At 36.7% G+C, this 21201-nt stretch overlaps 1 protein-coding gene, 1 long non-coding RNA gene and 1 pseudogene across 2 annotated transcripts; 1 reads left to right on the top strand and 2 right to left on the bottom strand.

Annotated features, from left to right (window-relative positions):
* Positions 1-469: 469 nt before the first annotated feature.
* LOC122138880 lies at positions 470-3321 on the bottom strand (annotated as a pseudogene).
* Positions 3322-6611: 3290 nt separating this feature from the next.
* Positions 6612-16866, top strand: LOC122138911. Its single transcript, XR_006155885.1, has 4 exons — positions 6612-6653; positions 14538-14601; positions 16155-16278; positions 16477-16866. It is a non-coding gene; the product is annotated as an uncharacterized LOC122138911 (long non-coding RNA).
* On the bottom strand, positions 15609-21117 carry LOC122138852 (major histocompatibility complex class I-related gene protein-like). The gene is given in 9 exon segments (XM_042733560.1): positions 15609-15967; positions 16058-16339; positions 16407-16694; positions 17851-18123; positions 19275-19343; positions 19423-19461; positions 19655-19933; positions 20001-20405; positions 20934-21117. Coding segments are annotated over 9 exon segments (1734 nt in total). The 5' UTR covers positions 21016-21117; the 3' UTR covers positions 15609-15950.
* Positions 21118-21201: the final 84 nt, after the last annotated feature.

The following is a 21201-nucleotide window of genomic DNA, read 5'->3' as shown; positions in this document are numbered from 1 at the left end:
AGAGAGAGACACAGTGTCACACAGGGTCACACAGTGGAGTCAGCTTTCTTAACCGTCCGTGGCTTGTGTACTGCAAACACATAGGAGCTTCATCACTGTGTCTGTAACGCGAATCTGTTCCTCTTTCAGGCTTGAACTGAGGATAAATCTAAGGACATTATTTATCTGCAGTCTGAAGCTCTGGCTACACGAGACTAACAATAATGTACAGTATTTGAAAAATAATGTGTTCTTTGAACATTAAAGCATGTCAACATATTCTGTTACACCAAATACACAAAATAATGATCTTTAAAAAAGCATCATATGACCCCTTTAAAATAGTTTCCATTCTCATCCTGTCTAAACATAAAATCAGCATATATTAAATTACGTACAACTAAATATGTACATATGTACAATTATATTGTGTGTATATAATCATAATTATATATATATATACCTTTAAATATAATTTTAAATATTTTGAAAGTGCTTTATTACATATGTCACAATAAATATTAATGGTCTTAAAATAGACCCTATTTTCTTTACAAAATAAATATAATTTTGGTAGAATGTTCTTGGACATTTTATGAGATTATTATTATTCTTTTTTTTTATTTGTAACTTTTTTTTTGGGGGGGGGGGGTATTTCATGCATTATCTTGTAGTCAGACATTTGATCACATCTACAGGAAGTGATGATGATGTGTATTTTTTCTGCTTATTCATATTGTATTGCTAAAGGTGAAGTATGTGTGTGTGTGTTAGTGCAGGAGCGTCTTCTTCTGTTTGTACAGTACTTTGGCTCCCTCTCTCACGGCTCCACCCATCACTTTAGCGGCGGTTGTGACTGACAGCGGTGTAGAGGCGATGGCCGCCACCCTCTGCACGGCTTTGACCTTCTTCCCTTTGCCCTTCCCTTTCTCCATCACGCCAGACGCTTCCACCGCACCGCGGCCCATGGCCGTCAGCAGCTCGTACCAGAACAGACGCTCTGCCCTCTTCCTCGCTTCCTCGTCCTCTCCTGATTCTCTCCCAGAATCTTCTGCTGCATGTGGCATACGGCGGTGTCAGCCTGCAGCAGCATGTCAGCGGTGTAATGTGCTCCTGCGTTACGCTCCATCAGCAGATCGACCTTCTTCAGCAGCTCGGTGACCTGTGACCTCTCCTCGAGACCTTTAGTCAAGTCACATTAGTGCTCCTCACAATACACAATGTTTCAAAGCAGCTTCTTGATAATTAATATCTTAATATCTTCATACGTTATAGTCGCATTTATCAGATTAGGGCTGCATGATAAAATAGTTACACTTTGCTTTGATACAATCAATCATGGAGTTATGATTTTCTTATATCTCACAATTCTGACTTTTTTTAAATTCTGAGTTTATCACTCGCAATTCTGAGTTTGTGTCGCAATTCTGTTTATATCGCAATGCTGAGTTTATATTTAACATTTCTGTCTCGCAAATCTGTGTATATATCTCTCACATTTTTGAGTTTATAGCTCACATTTTTGCGTTTATGACTCACAATTGTGTATCTCCAAATTCTGAGTTAAGCCACAATTCTGTCTTTTTATTTTTCCTGAAAATTATGTGGAAAAAAAATACAGAATTGTGAGATAAAATGTTGCAATTGCAATTACCATAACGAATTAATTATGTGGTGGTACCTTTAATGTTGTCAAACACGTGATAACCGCCTGCGCATCTGCACGTAAACTCCCATAATTCCTCGCTCTCCTTTAGGAAGTCGCCCGCGGGTTTTGCTCCGAGAGCGTCGCCGCACGTGATCAAGACGATGGTGAAACTGAGCGCCTGCGGTCCGAACGCAGCACTAATCCAGTCCAGAGCGGCGCTGCTCTCCCGCGTCACGCGGCCAGCCCGCAGCACCAGCAGGAACGCGTGCGGTCCGGGCGCACTCAGCTCCACGCAGCGGGCCAGCTCCGCACGCACCTCGGATGGGCTCAGACAGGTGTGGAAGAACCCAGGGGTGTCAATCACACGCAGGCTCCGCCCATCCACCACGCCCTCTGAACGCTGGCAGTGTTTGGTGACGGACACGGGCGACACGTCCGTCCAGAACGCAGAGCGACCCAGAATCGTGTTTCCAGATGAACTCCGGCCTGAACCCGTGTGACCCAACAGAACCACCCGGACCTCAGCGGAACCGCCTAGACAACAGACACCACACATGATTATATTATGGTTTATATAAAACGGTTTTATTCAAGAGTGTTTTTTATTAATATTCTGCAGGTCTCCAGAGAACTAAAGCTGACAAAGTAAATAATATGAATAAAAATGCAATGAAAAGTACTATTATTAAATGTATAGTCATTCAAAGTAAACTAATAAAATAAATAACTTACATATAAATACAAATACATAGGCCTATAACAAATTCATAAAAAAAAAAAAAAACAATAAAAATGGGTCAATCAATCAATCAATAGAAATAAGACTTAAAAAGGACGGACATATATCATTTATTTTGCATTGCAGATTTTCTGGGATTACGGCCCTGCTATAAAAAACTGCTAAGAAATGTATAGTCATTCAGAGTAAAATACTAATAAAATAAATGCAAATAAATAAATTAAATAACAAAATGCAATGCAATACAATGTATATACAGAAATACGTTTTTTAGACGGACTTCTAATTACATTCTTATTAGAAATCTTCAGAATCCTTTTTTTTTAAAGATATATAGGTTTTATTTTATTATATTTATTATATTTTATTACTGTCTATGCTTGTAGGCCTAAATCAGATTTAGTATTTTTATCTGGAGACCTGCAGAATAAATATTAATAGGAAAACATATCCTAAATAAAGTAATTCATAGAAAAATACAATACAATTAAAATATACAAAATTACATAAAACTTCACCAAATGCAGGCAATGCTATAAAATAAAGTAGATAAAAAAAGATGAATGCCATGAGAAATGCTAACATTGGATCCCTATCATTTCTAGACTATCAGGAGAATGCGAGTGAAACATTGCACATAGATTTACAAAATAAGAGCAGGATCTTTTAGAGCATATAGTTCTCAATGAGACATTTATGATCATTCTCTATAGAATAAATCAGCACTGCGTGTGATAAAAGTGTACGTAATTATAATAAGCCCGTGTCCCGGAGCTCTGATTAAGAGCAGGATCCGGATCATTTGAGCGCGACTCTGCATTTATTCAGCGTTTCTTTTCACTCACCAGCAGCTGGAGACTCGGGTTTCTCCGCCATATTCCCGCACACGACTGAGACTTAAAGAGACAAACACACAGAACTCAGCACACATCCAGAAACACACCAGTCACTGCTCATTTACCCAGAAATAAAGCATCTCAAAACGCGACGCGATCACGAGCTGAATCGATACGCGCTTATAAGATTTCTGTATTGAATAGGTAGCCTATATATGTAGTAAAATGTACATTTGTGTAGGGTATACTTTATAAAGTGCGCACTGTAGGCTAATCTTTCAAATGCATTTGGTTTCTAATGTGTTCTGGAAGGCTAATTATTAAATAAAACTAATTTCTGCTAATAATCACAGAGAAAACACTTAAAACTTGTATATTTATTAATTTAACAAAAATAAGATACAATAGACTAAAGGGTTCATTTGAACGTTGTTCATAGTCTTATATGGTTATTCACACAAACATCTTAAATATATGTAACAGGGTGATGAATGAGTTCGGGACTACACTTCCCATAAGTCTGTGGGGTAGCTTAATTACAACTGCACCTGCTATAAATAGATTCACAGTGATATTGCGTTCTCACATCTCATTCATCGACATTACAAACAAGCGCGCGCTAAGATCAGATAATTTGTGCTTAACTGTTTTAATAGTGATATTGTTGGATGAATTTATTTAAATCACAAGAGCTGTTTCGGTTTAAGTAAAGACGTTGTTTTATGTTGCATATGTTAAGTAATTTGTGTGTTAGGTCATCTTCATTTAATTAACGGTGGGTAGGAAGTATTTTCATCTATGGGTTTTTATTATGAGGAAGGTAGTGAACTATGTGGGGTAAAAAAAAAGCAGTTTTATTTTGGTTTGATTGGCCTGGCAACACAGTCTTCAGAATTAATGAATGATGTGAGTGAATAATGTTCAAAGGTACTGAGAATTGAGTTTTCTTATAAACATTTTATGAAGATGGTGGTTTGCATAAAGATTTGTTTTATATGTCTCTTAAAGGAGAACCCTCCGGTTGGTTTTAATTCCTCTTTCATAGATCCAGTTATTTTAAAGGTATTTGATTGGATTAAAGAATTTATTGATGTAATTGATAATGGGGTAATTGGGTGAATTGCCCAGTGCTTGTTTTGTATTCAGTGTGTATTAAGAATATTGTGAATGGTTTTTTTTTTTTTTTTTTTTTTTTTTTTTTTTTTTTTTTAAGTTGTCCTCCTTCCTGACTTAATGGCGGCTGCAGGGTCTCCTTTATGGGTGTGACTGGCACTGGTGAGGTGGTGGGGATTATTCTATGGTTTTTGGTGATCCGTGCTGTGCTGTATTGGGGTTTGAATTTCAATTAGTGGTTGTATATTTTCACACTGATAGTTGTGCTCTGTTGGAGCCCTGTGGCATGTCAAAGGTGTTATTATATTTCCTTGTCTTCCTTGAATGAAGCTGGTCTTAGTGTTTTAGATATTTATTACTCTGTGGAAGTTGGTATCTGCGAATTGTAATAAAACTTCTTGTACAAGCGATGAAGCTTACACTACAGTTTGTAGCCAGTTATTAGCCCTCCCTGATTTGGTGGGTTACATTTACGTAAAGTCAAACTTGGCCTAATAAATCAGTTTAATTTGATCGAAACACATCTATTCCCGTCATTAAGACGAACTTTATTAATAACACGGACGAAGAGGCTGTCAGCGGATGGGTGTTTACTAACTTTATCTAGCACGCGCACCGTGCAAACGAGGACACACAGTTATAGCTACTAAAACGGTTAGAATTTATTGTTAGGATTAAATTGGATGATTAATTAAACAAACATTAATAGAATTAAACTACCACAATCCATCCGTTCTGTAGCCCATAATGCTCAGACATCACATGCTTCTTGTAATTTTCATGAGGATGGCGTATGATCTCGCAGCCGCCCAGGCAAAATCTTTTACTGGTTAAAGGACTAGTGAGGGTTGATCGCTGTTAAAGTGTAAATGTACGTGTCCTGTTTTCATCTGGGGAAGTGTTTGCCTCGAGTGTTTGTCATGGTGACTGTTAAACGCTCAGTGTGGTTTCTGCTGACACATCGTCTCATCTCATCTCCCACCACACAGGCTAAAAATGACAAACTTTGTCTTTCACACACACGCTCAAACTCACAGACATTTCAGTGCCCACACACACTCCTCGAACTGCGACGTCTCTACTGGAACTGTTTCTTATTTCATTTCTCCAGACAGGAGCTGAAAGAAGCTTTGTGAACAATTAAATGACCTTTGACCTTCGGTAGGAAAAGGAACAACAGTTCCACGGGCCGGAAACTAATGGTGCTTTTACATCAGTCAAGGCTTTTTGATGTGAAGACAGTTTGTTCATTAAATGTCAGTTTTTCCACACTATTGACATTTAGTTAAAACCAAATCTGGAATCAAAAGTATCAGACTCTAAATGTCCAGGTACTGTTGTAATGGAGTAAAGATTAATCATTTCACTTGTAGGGCTGTCAAAATGGATGAAAATAAGTTTGTACTTGAATATTATCAAAATTTGAATTATATTCGAATTTTAAGTGCATAATTTCAGTTAGGGTGAAGAAAAGCTTTTGTCCACAAGAGGGTGCATCAAGCAAAATATTACTAAAAGATGTTTATTCAAAGCATATAAGATAACAAGACTATCTGTGAGGAAAAACCCCGCCATAAAGTCTCCGAATATGGATTTTTATTTTAAATTTGAGAATAATCGAATTATTATTATTATTTTTTTTGACAGCCCAATTTAACTGCATCAGTATTACAATTCAAAATCTCAGCGGCCGGTTGCATGAAAGCCCTTAAGTGAAAATTCAAACGCCCTTTATAAAAAATAAATAAATAAATAAAAAAGTTAAAACAACGATGTAGGTCGATTTTGAAGTTGAAGAAAAATGTTTTTTTTTTTTTTTTTTTTTTTTTTTTTTTTCCCCTGCCCTACCTTTTATGAACCGGAGTATAGGCTACAGATGAAGGGCTGACCGTGCTTGACCTTTCAACATGATTACTTAATCAGCAAGCAGAGCTAGAGCAAGACGATCATTTGTGGTTATAAAGTATATAAAAGTTTATTGTTTTAAGAAAAAGACAGAAAGACATGGACATCTTGGATGATATGGAATATATATATATATATATATATATATATATATATATATATATATATATATATATATATATATATATATATTTTTTTTTTTTTTTTATTCTGGAATTGAACTACTCCATTAAGGGAACACTTACATATTTAAGGGAGAATAATTAATGTCAGGCTTAAGTTTCTTAAGTTGACCTTTACGTTTTTTCTTGCAACCCAATTTTCACTAAGTGTACCCTTAACCTTATAACTTGGGGATTTATCAGCTGAAGTGCTTTCATGTTCACTGTTACAGCTATTATGACAGCAGCAGGACATTACAACTTTGACTCTGGTGAATATACCTCTTATTCTGAGATCTCATTTGTTTTTAATAATGCTGTAAGGAGTGAAATTATTTCCTTATGAAATTAATTCTTTGTGAAGCCAGACTTTCAGGAACTCTCGCAATGCAAATGCAGATGCACCAAAACAATGGGCTTTGATCTCCTCGTGGACCAAACAAACAGATAGGATTACAAAGAAGAAAGACCATTTGCTCTTTGGTACCTTCACCCCTCCTTCCCCCCAGGGCACATGGTCCAGGCATCTAACAGTTGTTACGCTCACATAAAACCATTTACTATATCTTCAGGATTCATGCTTGTAAACTTTTCATGTTTGGTATCATTTTAAAGGTCTATGTGCGATTGGTAAAATGGTCTCAATTTCACAGTAGTCATTTATATTATGAGAAAGATTGAAAACTTTTGTAGAATTGTGTTCTGCTGAGAAGGGGGTGTGTCCCCCTTTAGGGGTCTGTGAGAATGTTTATCTCCAGCCAGGTGTGACCCTGATGTGACCACGGGAACCTAAAAAAACCAAAAGGTCTTTTATGTTTTTACAGCTGATTTGAAGATTTCTTTGTTATCTGGTCTGAGTATTTAAGGGAAGTGACAAAACACTACTGCGCGATTCTGTTGCCAGAAAGCCCGTAGTGTGGAGTGTATTTCATATGCTCCATACTATGTATCTTCCTGAAGTCAGGTATGCTATTATGTAATTGTGTTAAACACATTGTGCCTACAGAGCACACTGTATAGTTGTTTGTGCTACTACATGTACACATTGGCTAGTTAAGTTTATTCTCTAAAACACCTGAGTGCTTTGCTATGCATTTTAGACCATGTGTCTTAAATTAGGATAACTGTTACATGTGTGACTATGTTAAATTTGTGTGCCTCCTGCATGGATCACATGGCCGTTCCCAATATGGCTACAGTGTCTTTGTGCAGAAGCAAAGTTGCAACACAACTACAATGTGATTTACAATTACATTATCCTTTCTAAATTGGCTTCTAATTATTTTCATTATGTAATTGGCATGATATAATTTTACCTGACTGATAATAAATTGTTATATTTGATTTATTCTGCATTATTCTTAATTCATAATTACTAGTAGATTAAAGCGAAGGTATTACCTCAAATCTGTGTTCAGGATTGTTCATACGAAAGGTTTAATAGATGGAGCATGGGGCACATCAATTGAGTCCATTTCGATTTCTGACTATCACTGTCTTAAATAAGTTGCAGTTTTCGTAAATATATAAAAAAACTATGCTTTTTGTACGAGTAAGCAGGGCCGCGCGACCGACTTAAAGGTAGATATTTACCCTGCATCCAATGTTTAAGATCAGACTGACGAGTTTGTGTCCGGGAAGAGCATTCAATCGGCCGAAATGTTACTTCTAAAGCGATATCGGGTCTGCAGTGAATGAATAATTGAAAGAATGGGATTTTCAGAATACTCAAATATCTAAATTAATAAACAATCAACATCTGTGATCAGCTTTTGATAGAAATATTGCTCAAATTTAATGATCACGTGAAATTGGAGTCAGATTAAACACGGAGCTAGACTAAAATTCAAACTAAATCCTGATAAATTCAGAAGCGCAAATAAAAGACAGAATACGCATTAAACCTTTGACCAGTCCGCTGGATTCCGCTTTTTGGGCTGGCGTGTGGATCCTTACAGTTGGTGACCGTCCCTCCGTGATCTCCCAACTCCTGTTGGCGAGGGTCTTTTCAGCGCATCATTCAAATGTGCTCCAGAAAGAGGTTTGAGCTTCTCCTTCCTTTTCTCCAGCTGCTGCGGTAAGTCGATTCTTATTTGTCTTTTTAGAAATGTTGAGGGAAAGCTTAGATGCACCCCATATAGACATACTTTTGCTGAAAGAGTCGAAATGCTCATTTTAGACCGGAGACTGCAGAAATCCGGTGGGGCTTAAGAATTAGACGAAACCACATGAAAGAGTAGATGAGGAATGAAGGCTCTTGAACCAAAATTAAAATTGGAATTACATCATCCAAATTTTATTCTGGTGCTCAAAAGAGGGCTTTAAATTGCAACCTAAATTCTGATATTGATAATTTCCTGTAACTATTGTCTATTGGCTTTACAGCTATAACTTTGCAACATTTAAAAAGGAAACATTTATGTGCAAAGAAGTTAAGAGAAATTATGATTGGATAAACCGAAAAGATAATTCAATTCTCACTAGAATCTTTTGTATGTCAAAGTGAGGTTGAGCAAAACAATGCAATGAAATTAAAAATAAGAGAATCTCAAAGGAATCTCTAATCTGGCAAAAAACTGTGTCTCAATCCCAGATAACTACTGCTGCCATGCAGAAGTCTCAGTGACTGTGAATATAAGAGACATTAGTAATTCTAAATCTAAAAAACTATAATGCATGTAATGACAATTTTGATGCTACTAAGAGGCTTGTACCCAAGCCTGAGGGTTAAACACATTCAAAGGACATCCACAACCTCTCCTGAGGGAGAATTAGTCAAATAGTCAAATTAACTGAATTAAATGTATTGAAAATCTCTCAATGGTAGTAAAATCTCTGATCTCACAATATTTTGGCTCAACAAGACTGCTTAAAGTTCAGTCTTATAGCTTGTATAACTTTTATTTTAGATTTTACAAAAATTACTACACACTTGTATGATTCTCAGTCTTTGTCTTTAAAAAGACAGACAAACATGAAGAGACCATAAATCTAAAACAACATGTGTACTTTGCATTTGCATTTGCTCTGGGTTTGCCCAACCCCCAAACTTTCTCACACTCAAATAGATTCTCAAAAGAATGCAACTAGTGACATCTCAGCTCAGAGGCAAAGAAAATTGTTTCCAATTCCACGTTGTAGTCACAAAAATCTTTTGATTGAGCAATTATCTGACCCATGCTTACAGTATGTGCTCTCAGTGCATTGAATGTTTACAGCAGCAAAACCTGTAACTGGTTTCCAGTTTGGCCTGCTGCTGTGCACACAATGCATGTCAGGACTGCTGTAGTTACAGGGCCAAATCAAGAGTTTATCTTCAGAAAGATCAGTGAGATGATAACCACTCATTCTGAACAATTTGCTCTAGAGGCCCTCCAGAGACCAGTAACAAAAAGTATTTTAATTTATACTATTTTTAATGTAATATAATTTATATCATAACAAGCTTATAATATATTATATTAAAATGGCCAGGAATGGCATTTAATCTCATGATGATTCAGCATTGATTTAGAAGAAGAAAGAAAGTTGTAGAAGAAAAGTAGAATGATCAGAATGTAGAAAGAGGGAATGCGTAAGTAGAAAGAAGTTGGAAGCACTATTAGTGCTGGGGAAAGAGAAAAACGGTGGTAAGAAGGTGGTTAGAAGCAAAAACTCCTAGGAAAGGAAAATGATAGGAATTATCAAACTAATGAGAAAAGAACTTATTTATCTTCTATTTGTGCAAAAATCTTTGATGAGAAAAATTAACATGTCCAGAATTTACCAACTAAAATGATTAATCTTATTGCAATATCTTGAATTGACCAAATCCATCCAAGGCCATAAGATGATTTAAATTTGATTTCATTAATCTGCAACCCAGTAACAAGAGAAGGTCTAAGTTTTGTCTTCTATGTTGCAACAAAACCACAAACACAGTGGCTCAAGTGTTAGCAAACGAAACCATCCCTCTCTGGGAAGGACAACGCATATGGAATGTAATCAGAAAGATAATTTTACTGGACATGTGATTAAAGTTGTGTGCAATGTTAAAATCAGGCAGAGATTTATGAATCTTTACAGACTGCAGAGATGGAAATAGTCAAATGTATGAATAGGATAAGAAAATGCCAATTGCTAAGCTAACAATGCAGCACCAAATCTGGCAGCTAATGCTCTAAGCACAGATCTGACTAGTGTGAACGGTATCATTTAAAAGTTACATTTCCCAGCAGATCTGGGTGTCATAATGCCTGCAACACAGCAGACTGTGAAAATTATGCTGTAACAGCAGCTTAAGGTGCGACATGCTTAGACTGTGCTAAAACACTAGCTTCTAGATCTGACCATTTACACTCAGTTTGTTTTGGCATTTTGTTTACAAAACATGATCATGACAATGATATATGTCTTGGTAAACTAAAACAAATTTGGTCCTGATGGTATGCAATCTTAGATTACAACCATCTGAAACAACTGTTTGGCTGTGACCATTACAGAAAAATTAAGATCCACCAGTCTTCAAGCAACTTGTGAAAATGGCTCAAGACTAATCTGTTTTCCTTTTAGGTTTACTGCTGCCATCTCTGAGGGACAAATTCCACAAGGACATCTGGTCCCACCTACACCAACTTGCACACACAACAAGGAGATGGGTGTGGAGATACTACAAGTGGTCATTCACAGCTCAGCACTGTACAAGTAATTACATGACCTCCCAGTGTAGCACTGGAACTAAATTATACAACACAAATTATGGTAGACTAGACATCACCCATCTCCTATACACATACATACACACAAACATACAGAACACACTTTCATTATTGCAACTACACAATACACTTACCTGGTACTGAGCATACGGACATCCAGGCCTAAATTATTCACATCATTCAAATTTATCACACATTATTCACCTCATACATATAGGTCAAAATAAATTATTTTTTAATTTCAATTATGGCAAACATTTTTGCAATTTTAAAATTTTGTGCAATTTTTATGGTCTTATGAACTTACTGTATGTAAACACTGTAATGTGCATAGGACTTGCATGGCTACAGTCACATATCAATTAATTCAAATTCTATTTACAAATTCTAAAATGAGACCTATTCAGTAACGCAGTTGGTCTCTTAGAACAGAATATTTTTCATGTCCAATCATTAGCATTGTTGCAAACTAGGGGGCCCACTAGTTTACAACATATGTCGAATGACCGTACAAATTTACCTAAATAAATAGGATCTGATCATTTCTAATCAGACCTGCATTATCAAGTGTGACCAGCCTGCACATCAAATGCACAGAGAATGATTGAAAATGGTTTAACTACAGGTTTTAAATCTCTTTTTCTGTTCATTTCATTCTCTGATTTACCTTGATGAAACTTTAGGTCTACATTAATGCTTTGCTATTAAAACAATCACTATAGGCAATTTTATGATGGTAATTATGAAATTGTGTATTTCTATGTTTAATTATGTGACATGTTTAATTATGAATACCACTGGTAAATATACCGGTTATATTGATTTTGCTACTTCCCTTTTATTCATTCAGACCAAATACCTAGTGGTAGTAAACAATTTGGCTATCAAATTAGACCTATTTACTGAATATTTGACTCTGAAAAATGGAGACCTTATTTACCACTCGCACTTTTGACATGATCTTTCCTTTGTGTGTTTTTGTTTATTTTATAACCTCTTTTCTCATCCCACAACATCACCAAAGTCATCAGTGTACAGTTATTGCATGGTCATTCAGAAGTTGTTTAGATGTCTTGCACACATTGGAGCATCATCAGTGAAATTATTTCTTCACCTATGGAGATCTGACAAACCCTGCAATCCCATCTTCTGCCTGAAGGTGACAGAAAGCTTCTCAGCAGGTCAGAAAAACATCCTGGGGAGGACGGCACTGGACACAGATGTTTCCCCAGAGTAGAAGGACACTTTCAACTCATGCTTGATCAACTCAACGGACCTGATACATCAAGTAATTCTACAGACTGAGTTTCACCACAGCCAGTACAGGTGGAAACACACCTGACCAAAAAGACTGCGGCGACACAGGATGCCTACGCTCAAGGGACTGAGCGTGTCACTGATGTGATTTCTGCAGTGCTTTTCTCAACCTGTCTTTATGTTGTTCTTTCAGGTGACCACTCTACTTAACTCTACTCATCAACTAGTGTTGCCTGCTCTGCAAAAACTTTGGCAGTAATGAATATCACAAGGAAATCATTTAATTATGTCCCCTTGTAGACCGCTCAGAGTTTGCTCCAAGGGACCAGGGAAGGACTGTAAGGAGTGAAATTATTTCCTTATGAAATTAATTCTTTGTGAAGCCAGACTTTCAGGAACTCTCGCAATGCAAATGCAGATGCACCAAAACAATGGGCTTTGATCTCCTCGTGGACCAAACAAACAGATAGGAAGATCTGGAAGAAAGACCATTTGCTCTTTGGTACCTTCACCCCTCCTTCCCCCCAGGGCACATGGTCCAGGCATCTAACAGTTGTTACGCTCACATAAAACATTTACTATATCTTCAGGATTCATGCTTGTAAACTTTTCATGTTTGGTATCATTTTAAAGGTCTATGTGCGATTGGTAAAATGGTCTCAATTTCACAGTAGTCATTTATATTATGAGAAAGATTGAAAACTTTTGTAGAATTGTGTTCTGCTGAGAAGGGGGTGTGTCCCCCTTTAGGGGTCTGTGAGAATGTTTATCTCCAGCCAGGTGTGACCCTGATGTGACCACGGGAACCTGAAAAAACCAAAAGGTCTTTTATGTTTTTACTACTGATTTGAAGATTTCTTTGTTATCTGATCTGAGTATTTAAGGGAAGTGACAAAACACTACTGCGCGATTCTGTAGCCAGAAAGCCCGTAGTGTGGAGTGTATTTCATATGCTCCATACTATGTATCTTCCTGAAGTCAGGTATGATATTATGTAATTGTGTTAAACACATTGTGCCTACAGAGCACACTGTATAGTTGTTTGTGCTACTACATGTACACATTGGCTAGTTAAGTTCATTCTCTAAAACACCTGAGTGCTTTGCTATGCATTTTAGACCATGTGTCTTAAATTAGGATAACTGTTACATGTGTGACTATGTTAAATTTGTGTGCCTCCTGCATGGATCACTTGGCCGTTCCCAATATGGCTACAGTGTCTTTGTGCAGAAGCAAAGTTGCAACACAACTACAATGTGATTTACAATTACATTATCCTTTCTAAATTGGCTTCTAATTATTTTCATTATGTAATTGGCATGATATAATTTTACCTGACTGATAATAAATTGTTATATTTGATTTATTCTGCATTATTCTTAATTCATTATTACTAGTAGATTAAAGCGAAGGTATTACCTCAAATCTGTGTTCAGGATTGTTCATACGAAAGGTTTAATAGATGGAGCATGGGGCACATCAATTGAGTCCATTTCAATTTCTGACTATCACTGTCTTAAATAAGTTGCAATTTTCGTAAATATATAAAAACTATGCTTTTTGTACGAGTAAGCAGGGCGCGAGCGACTTAAAGGTAGATATTTACCCTGCATCCAATGTTTAAGATCAGACCGACAAGTTTGTGTCCGGGAAGAGCATTCAATCGGCCGAAATGTTACTTCTAAAGCGATATCGGGTCTGCAGTGAATGAATAATTGAAAGTATGGGATTTTCAGAATACTCAAATATCTAAATTAATAAACAATCGATATCTGTGATCAGCTTTTGATAGAAATATTGCTCAAATTTAATGATCACGTGAAATTGGAGTCAGATTAAACACGGAGCTAGACTAAAATTAAAACTAAATCCTGATAAATTCAGAAGCGCAAATAAAAGACAGAATACGCATTAAACCTTTGACCAGGCCGCTGGATTCCGCTTTTTGGGCTGGCGGGTGGATCCTTACAATGCACTGACACAAAAATACACCAGTAAATGAATCATTTGTGTGACTGAAGTCCAAAGTGATCTCATTGTGAATCTCATCACACACAAGTGTGTGCAAAGCCTCATGCACACTTTTCACCATATTTGTTTCACATACATGCTGCTTTTTTTCCTTGTCAACACTTCTGTAAACAGGTCCATTCACCTGCAGCACTGTAGATGCACTTATACATTTCACTGCTTCTCCAACAGGACGAGAGTGATGATGAAACAGCAGACAGCGAGACTGACTCTCTGGAGAGTATAACCAAATCTGGTAACTATATTTGAAATGCGGTGTCAGAGGGATTTCTTTGACACATTTCTCAAGTCACATTTCTTCATAGGCTGTAGGCTAATACAGTTGAAATGTTATTTTCAGGAGTTGTTTGAGTTTTTATGTGTGAGACTCATGGTCAACTACATGGAAGTTTGGGACGTTGTCTGCAGTCGCTGCAGCTCAACTGAAGCTGATTGTGGTCGAGGACAGTGATTCAGCATTGTTATGGGGGTTAGGGGTTTAAACTAGTAGTGATGGGGAACCAGGTGCAGAACAGGTGAAGATGTGAGAAGGATGAACATCAGCCGGACTGAAGCATTCTGGATGAACTTCGAAGGTTTGATTGTGAATGCCTTTACTTGCTGTCCGCTCATCTACATGGGCAAAGATCCAATGACGAGTCAAAGACAATTAGCCCCAATTCAGTGTGCAGTGATACAACCTGAAATTACTTTACCATCAACACTTAGCATATGTATAATATATGTATATTTATCTGACTTCAGTTATGATTCAAAACCAATGTCCATTTGAAACACTTTTCATTACTGCTCATTATCCATGGCAGCATTTAAGACAATGTATAGTGAAGTGAAACCCATCGGAAATCAGTAATAACTGATCAGAAATCAGTATGACAAACAGTTCAACATTGAAACTGCTCTGTGGCAAAGGTCTTACAGGATTGCCCCTAAAAAAACAGCGTTGAAACCAGAGGGTCAAACACAGGGTAGAAAATGGCCATTTATTTCTAAATTATGTTTAATGTAAAAATCTTGCGTTATAAGTGAACAATTTATTATATATATATAATATATATATATATATATATATATATATATATATATATATATATATATATATAATAATATAAAATGCAGTTTATGATCCTTTTAAAGTAACAGGTTTTTTTTTTTAAACATTAAAAATAAGCATGCTTAACACTGTCAGTATATTTACATGAACTACTCTTTGACAATCCGAATAAATACAATTCCATTTCAGATTTTGAAGGTTCTGCTTATATGAGCTTTAAGCTTTGCAGTTTATTTCACATTTTTGATTACATGTGCAATATATTTATTCCGATCAAAAAGTCAGTGCATGCACAGTGCATCTATTTAGAAAGCCACCGCATTAATGTCAAAGGAGCTACATGAGTAATATTATTATTTATGATTATTGATTATTTCGGTGCATGTAAATGTAGCTTGTGTAAAACAAACAAATAACACAAAAGCATGCTGATTTAAAATGATTTAAAGTAGAGCTTAAAAAGCATGCTAATCCAATTTCCACTGCTTCCACTCACATACGCTTCCAGTGTGAAACAGCCGTAGCTCCAATCATGCCGTCACACCATCTATACAAATGCAAAAAGAAACAAATGAGGATATCACTTTTTTTAGTCCAATATGAAGTGATATTTCTTTCTCTACACTGTTTTAATTACCACATTGGACGATAACTGGTTCTTTGAAGGTCCTGTGGGACACAAAACAATCATATTCTGATTTTTCATTTTCATTGATCTCCACACTCTTCCTCAGCTGGAAGGTCCCATCATGGTTTGGTCTGATTCCTGTGGATTCAACCTCATTTTCACACAGAGATGTGCGATATTTCCTGATGGTCATCGTCACATCTTCAGAGTAGAAACCAGTGGCCAGACAGGTGAGTTTCAACTTGGATTCATCACTGGATTTCCTTGCAAACACACGAACATCTGGAGGAGCTGAAAACACAGGAGTTTGTTTATCAATCATATAAACAACAAATACTAATACTGAACATTTACTCACAAGCTTTTCTGAGCTCCTCATTATCATATTCTCTGAATTTCTTGAGCCAGTCCACACACTCTTTCTCCAGGTATCCTTTGGTGTACATGTTTAGGATCGGCACATTGTCCCATTTTCTCTTGGTTGGTACAGCTGCGTCAACTGAGGTAACCCACTGAGACTCTTTATTATCAAAAGACAGAAAGTTTTCTCCATCATAGCCATATTCACTAATGCCTTTGGAAAACTTCACTTCATCTCCCTCCTGCACAACTTCACAACCATGTCTCCACTGAAGAACATGAAGATCTGGACAGAAAGCAAAATGACACCTGCTCAAACAACACATAAAACTACATAAAAGACACATAAATACCAGAAGTGGAACAAGCCTGTGCAAAACTTTATAAATGAAGCAAGCAAATTGTGTGTTCAATGACACAACAATTAAATAAAGAGGGGTTTTGTTCCCCCCAAAAAACTTTTATACCTTTTGTATATAATGATTCTATTAACTTAAGAGTTGTAACACCTGTGAAGGACCAACTAGTTAAATTATTCTCGATATGAAAAAAAAAAAAAAAAAAACTGAACATAAAAATGACCTAGTAGCACCAGCAGTCAAAACTGGCCAAACTGTAAAATTCTGTAGATTAAATTTAACAATATTAGACAACTGTTTAATGCTCCTCACTTCATCTCTACTAATTGCTTTGTTACACACAATATTCTTATTATTCAATAGCTGATCTGACTTGGAAGGCCAATCCTGAACATTGATCATTACTGAGGTCAAAGTTAAGGAAACTTATTCAAAGATATTTGCATTGGTAAAACTTTGCACATCGTCCAGATACATATAAATATTTACATCTTTAGACATTTCAAGGAAATCATTACTATAAAGTGAAAATTAGATTGGTCCCATGATGGAGCCTTGTGGAACCTCTTTGAGCAAGCCAGTTAAGAAGAGTTAGTACAATCAATACACACACACATTGCTTCCTATTTAAGAGATATGACTTTATCCAGTGTTACCTCTTCAGAAAAATCATGGTTAACACAGTGTCAAATGCCTTCTTTAGATCTATAAACACAGCTCCAACACGGGTATCTTATCCAGTAAGTATATAACTTTTTCAACTAAACACAACTGGCTGATTCTGTTGAATAATTAGTATGAAATCCAAACTGTAGTGGATTCAAAGAAGTATATCCATTATTTAGATGTTTAGTTAGAAGCTTAGCTACCCTTTTTGTACAACCTTAGAAATTAAACCTTAAATTCTACAAGCTTAGATATTATTGGCACCATACTAATAGGCACGTAATAACTCAAATTCGATTTATAACCAGATGTATAAATTGGGATCACTGAAGACACTACCGGGATAAAGGAACAACTGCTTGCCTAAAGGATAGATTGAACATATGCAGTTTAAACTGCATATTGAATGTTTCTCACCTGATTCATTTTGTCTCATGCGTTTCATCAGAATGTCAACATTCACATTAAACCACTGTTCTTTGATCTTTCTGGACTGGGTGCCTTTTTCCCAGTAATCCTCCTGCATTTTCTCTTTCATCCACTGCTGTGTGGGAATCTTCTTCTGTTCCTCACTATTGTAAGAGTCGATCTGTCTGTCATCTAGCAGACCCATAGCACTGAACTGATAGATGCCCGGCAGATTGACAGGTTTGGACAAAGCTGTGTAAATGTAATACAGCGAGTGTTTCTCTGCAATGAAGGAATAAAATATTCATTAAATAACTATTGAAGCTCATTAAATACAGTCTCAAAACATTACAGCATCAGAAAGAAACAAATACAATGAATTGTGATGATAATACCAAAATCCCAAAGCAATCCTGATGGGAACAAAGAAAGAAGACTGGGAAACTTAATTTTATTTCAGTCAAAGAAAATTATCTGACAACCCAGTTTATGTAATTCTACTTTCGATTTGAAAACAGAATTGAATGATGAGGTTAATCTTTCATGCTGGTTTATCTTTATTGGTAATCCGCTACACTGATCAGCCACAACATTAAAACTGCTGACAGCTGAAGTGAATAACATTGATTATATCATTACTGTGGTACCTGTCGAGGGATGGGATGTATTAAGCAGTAAGTGAACTGTCATTTTGTGAATTTCATGTGTTGGTAACAGTAAAAATGGGCAAGCGAAAAGATCTGAGTGACTTTGACAAGGGCCAGATAGTGATGCTAGACGACTGGGTCAGAGCATCTCCAAAAGTCTTGTGGGCTGTTCTCGGTATACAGTGGTTAGTACCAAAAGTGGTGCAAGAGGTAGACAGGCTTCAGAGCCATGAGCATGTACCACTGACACGTAATAGCTAAAGACTGTTGCAGACCACTTACAGCTCTTCATAGCATTGTTGTTCCCTGATGGCAGTGTCCTCTTTCAGCAGGATGATGCACACTGCAGAAATTATTCAGGAATGCTTTGAAAGATGTTGCCTTGGCCTCCAAATTTCCCATATATAAATCCCACTGAGCATCTATGGGACGTGCTTGACCAACAAATTCAATCCATAGAGGCCCCACCTCAACATTTGTAGGACTTAAAGGATCTGCTACTAATGGCTTGGTGTCTTGAAAACCAAAGGACAAGTTGAGAGGTTTTGTGAAGTCAGTGCCTCTATGCATGAGGGGGAGTGACATGATATTAAGCCGGTGGTTTTAATGTTGTGGCTGATCAGTGTATTATACGTCATACGTGATGCACACAAGCACAGCAGCACATGAACTTCTGTGAAATGCATGAAAACTTGAGCTCCTCTTGTAAGAAGCCCTGAATCTAAATGAGATTTATCCTGTGTAGAAACAGAAGCACACTGATATTATTTTTAAAAATGGAGTTACCATTTTGAATGACTTTCTCCGGAGAGCTAGTCACACAGCTGTCTGATGTTTCTCCAGCTCTCTCTCGTCCTGTTGGAGAAACAGTGAAATGTAACATCGATGTAGTTTGAGTCTACTTAAAATTTGCTGGTAAATAACAAAAACATACCAGCAGATGCTTCAGCGATCAATGATTCAGTAGCTTGTCCTGGAAAACCATGATAATATCAAGCATGGTACTATTCTCAGACATAATATTTAATCTCAATGTGGCAGGTCACATAATATTTCATACAGATGAGTAAAGATGGAAAACTATCTGAATATTCGGAATGAAATCAGTGTAAGTCATTACGATGCTTGAGCATTAATGACTGAATTAATGCTTTCAGTTTACCTACCCAGTTTCATGATAATTGATTTGAAGGTTCTGTGGGACACAAAACAATCATATTCATCTTTTTCATCCTCATTGATCTCCACACTATTCCTCAGCTGGAAGGTCCCATCATGGTTTGGTCTGATTCCTGTGGATTCAACCTCATTTTCACACAGAGATGTGCGATATTTCCTGATGGTCATCGTCACATCTTCAGAGTAGAAACCAGTGGCCAGACAGGTGAGTTTCAACTTGGATTCATCACTGGATTTCCTTGCAAACACACGAACATCTGGAGGAGCTGAAAACACAGGAGTTTGTTTATCAATCATATAAACAACAAATACTAATACTGAACATTTACTCACAAGCTTTTCTGAGCTCCTCATTATCATATTCTCTGAATTTCTTGAGCCAGTCCACACACTCTTTCTCCAGGTATCCTTTGGTGTACATGTTTAGGATTGGCACATTGTCCCATTTTCTCTTGGTTGGTACAGCTGCGTCAACTGAGGCGACCCACTGAGACTCTTTATCATCAAAAGACAGAAAGTTTTCTCCATCATAGCCGTATTCACTAATGCCTTTGGAAAACTTCACTTCATCTCCCTCCTGCACAACTCACTGCTGTGTGGGAATCTTCTTCTGTTGCTCACTATTGTAAGAGTGGATCTGTCTGTCATCTAGCAGACCCATAGCAGTGAACTGATAGATGCCCGGCAGATTGACAGGTTTGGACAAAGCTGTGTAAATGTAATACAGCGAGTGTTTCTCTGCAGTGAGGAGAAATAAAATGTAAATTAAACAACTATTCACTTGTTTGCGATTAAAGTGAATGAGAAAGTAGGTAAACATTCTTTATTCATAATACATACACCTTTAATTATATAAGAGACACTGAAGTCAAGTCAACATATCAGAACCGACGCAATATTACTTATATTAAAAAACCGCATATTAAAAACACATATTTATGGTTATCCAATAGGATCTTAGTCTTTGTTTAATTAATTTGATGCACCTAAAACAGTCCTGTTTAATCTGTAAACCTCTAATGCTGACAAATCACATAACGGTATTGGCAAATGCTGCTGCCGTGTTTATCGAAAGTTAAGTTGATATTTATAGATTTTTAGTTGACAAAACTCGTATTACTTTTATATTTCATAGGCCTATACGATGTTAGCATGCATTTCTCATCACATTTCATTTCTGTCGTTACAAAAACGTTTAAATCACGACGCGTACTCGTTACTTTCACTTTCATTCTCTGAGAAACGCAGAAACTTTAAATCGTTTACCTGCTCGCAGTGAAGGAAAAGTCCCATAAAGAAGAAAAACACACAGCAGAGCAAAGATCTTCGTTGTAACACTTGTTCGCATATTGGAACGTCTTTATGTGTGAATTTAACTAATTGTTTTTTTTTTAGATCGTTGAACGCAAAACAGCAGTGTTCGAGCTGCAGAAAATAGTGGACGTTTTGACCAATAAGAAAATACGATGTCATCGTTGAAATTTGATCTGTGTCTGGGCAGAAAGTGGTGAAGCAACACACAAAAACTGTGGTT

The sequence above is a fragment of the Cyprinus carpio genome, chromosome A3 (assembly GCF_018340385.1).
Source record: "Cyprinus carpio isolate SPL01 chromosome A3, ASM1834038v1, whole genome shotgun sequence".
NCBI lineage: Eukaryota > Metazoa > Chordata > Actinopteri > Cypriniformes > Cyprinidae > Cyprinus > Cyprinus carpio.
Note: the sequence above shows the minus strand (reverse complement) of the source record. Positions and strands in the feature narration are given on the sequence as shown.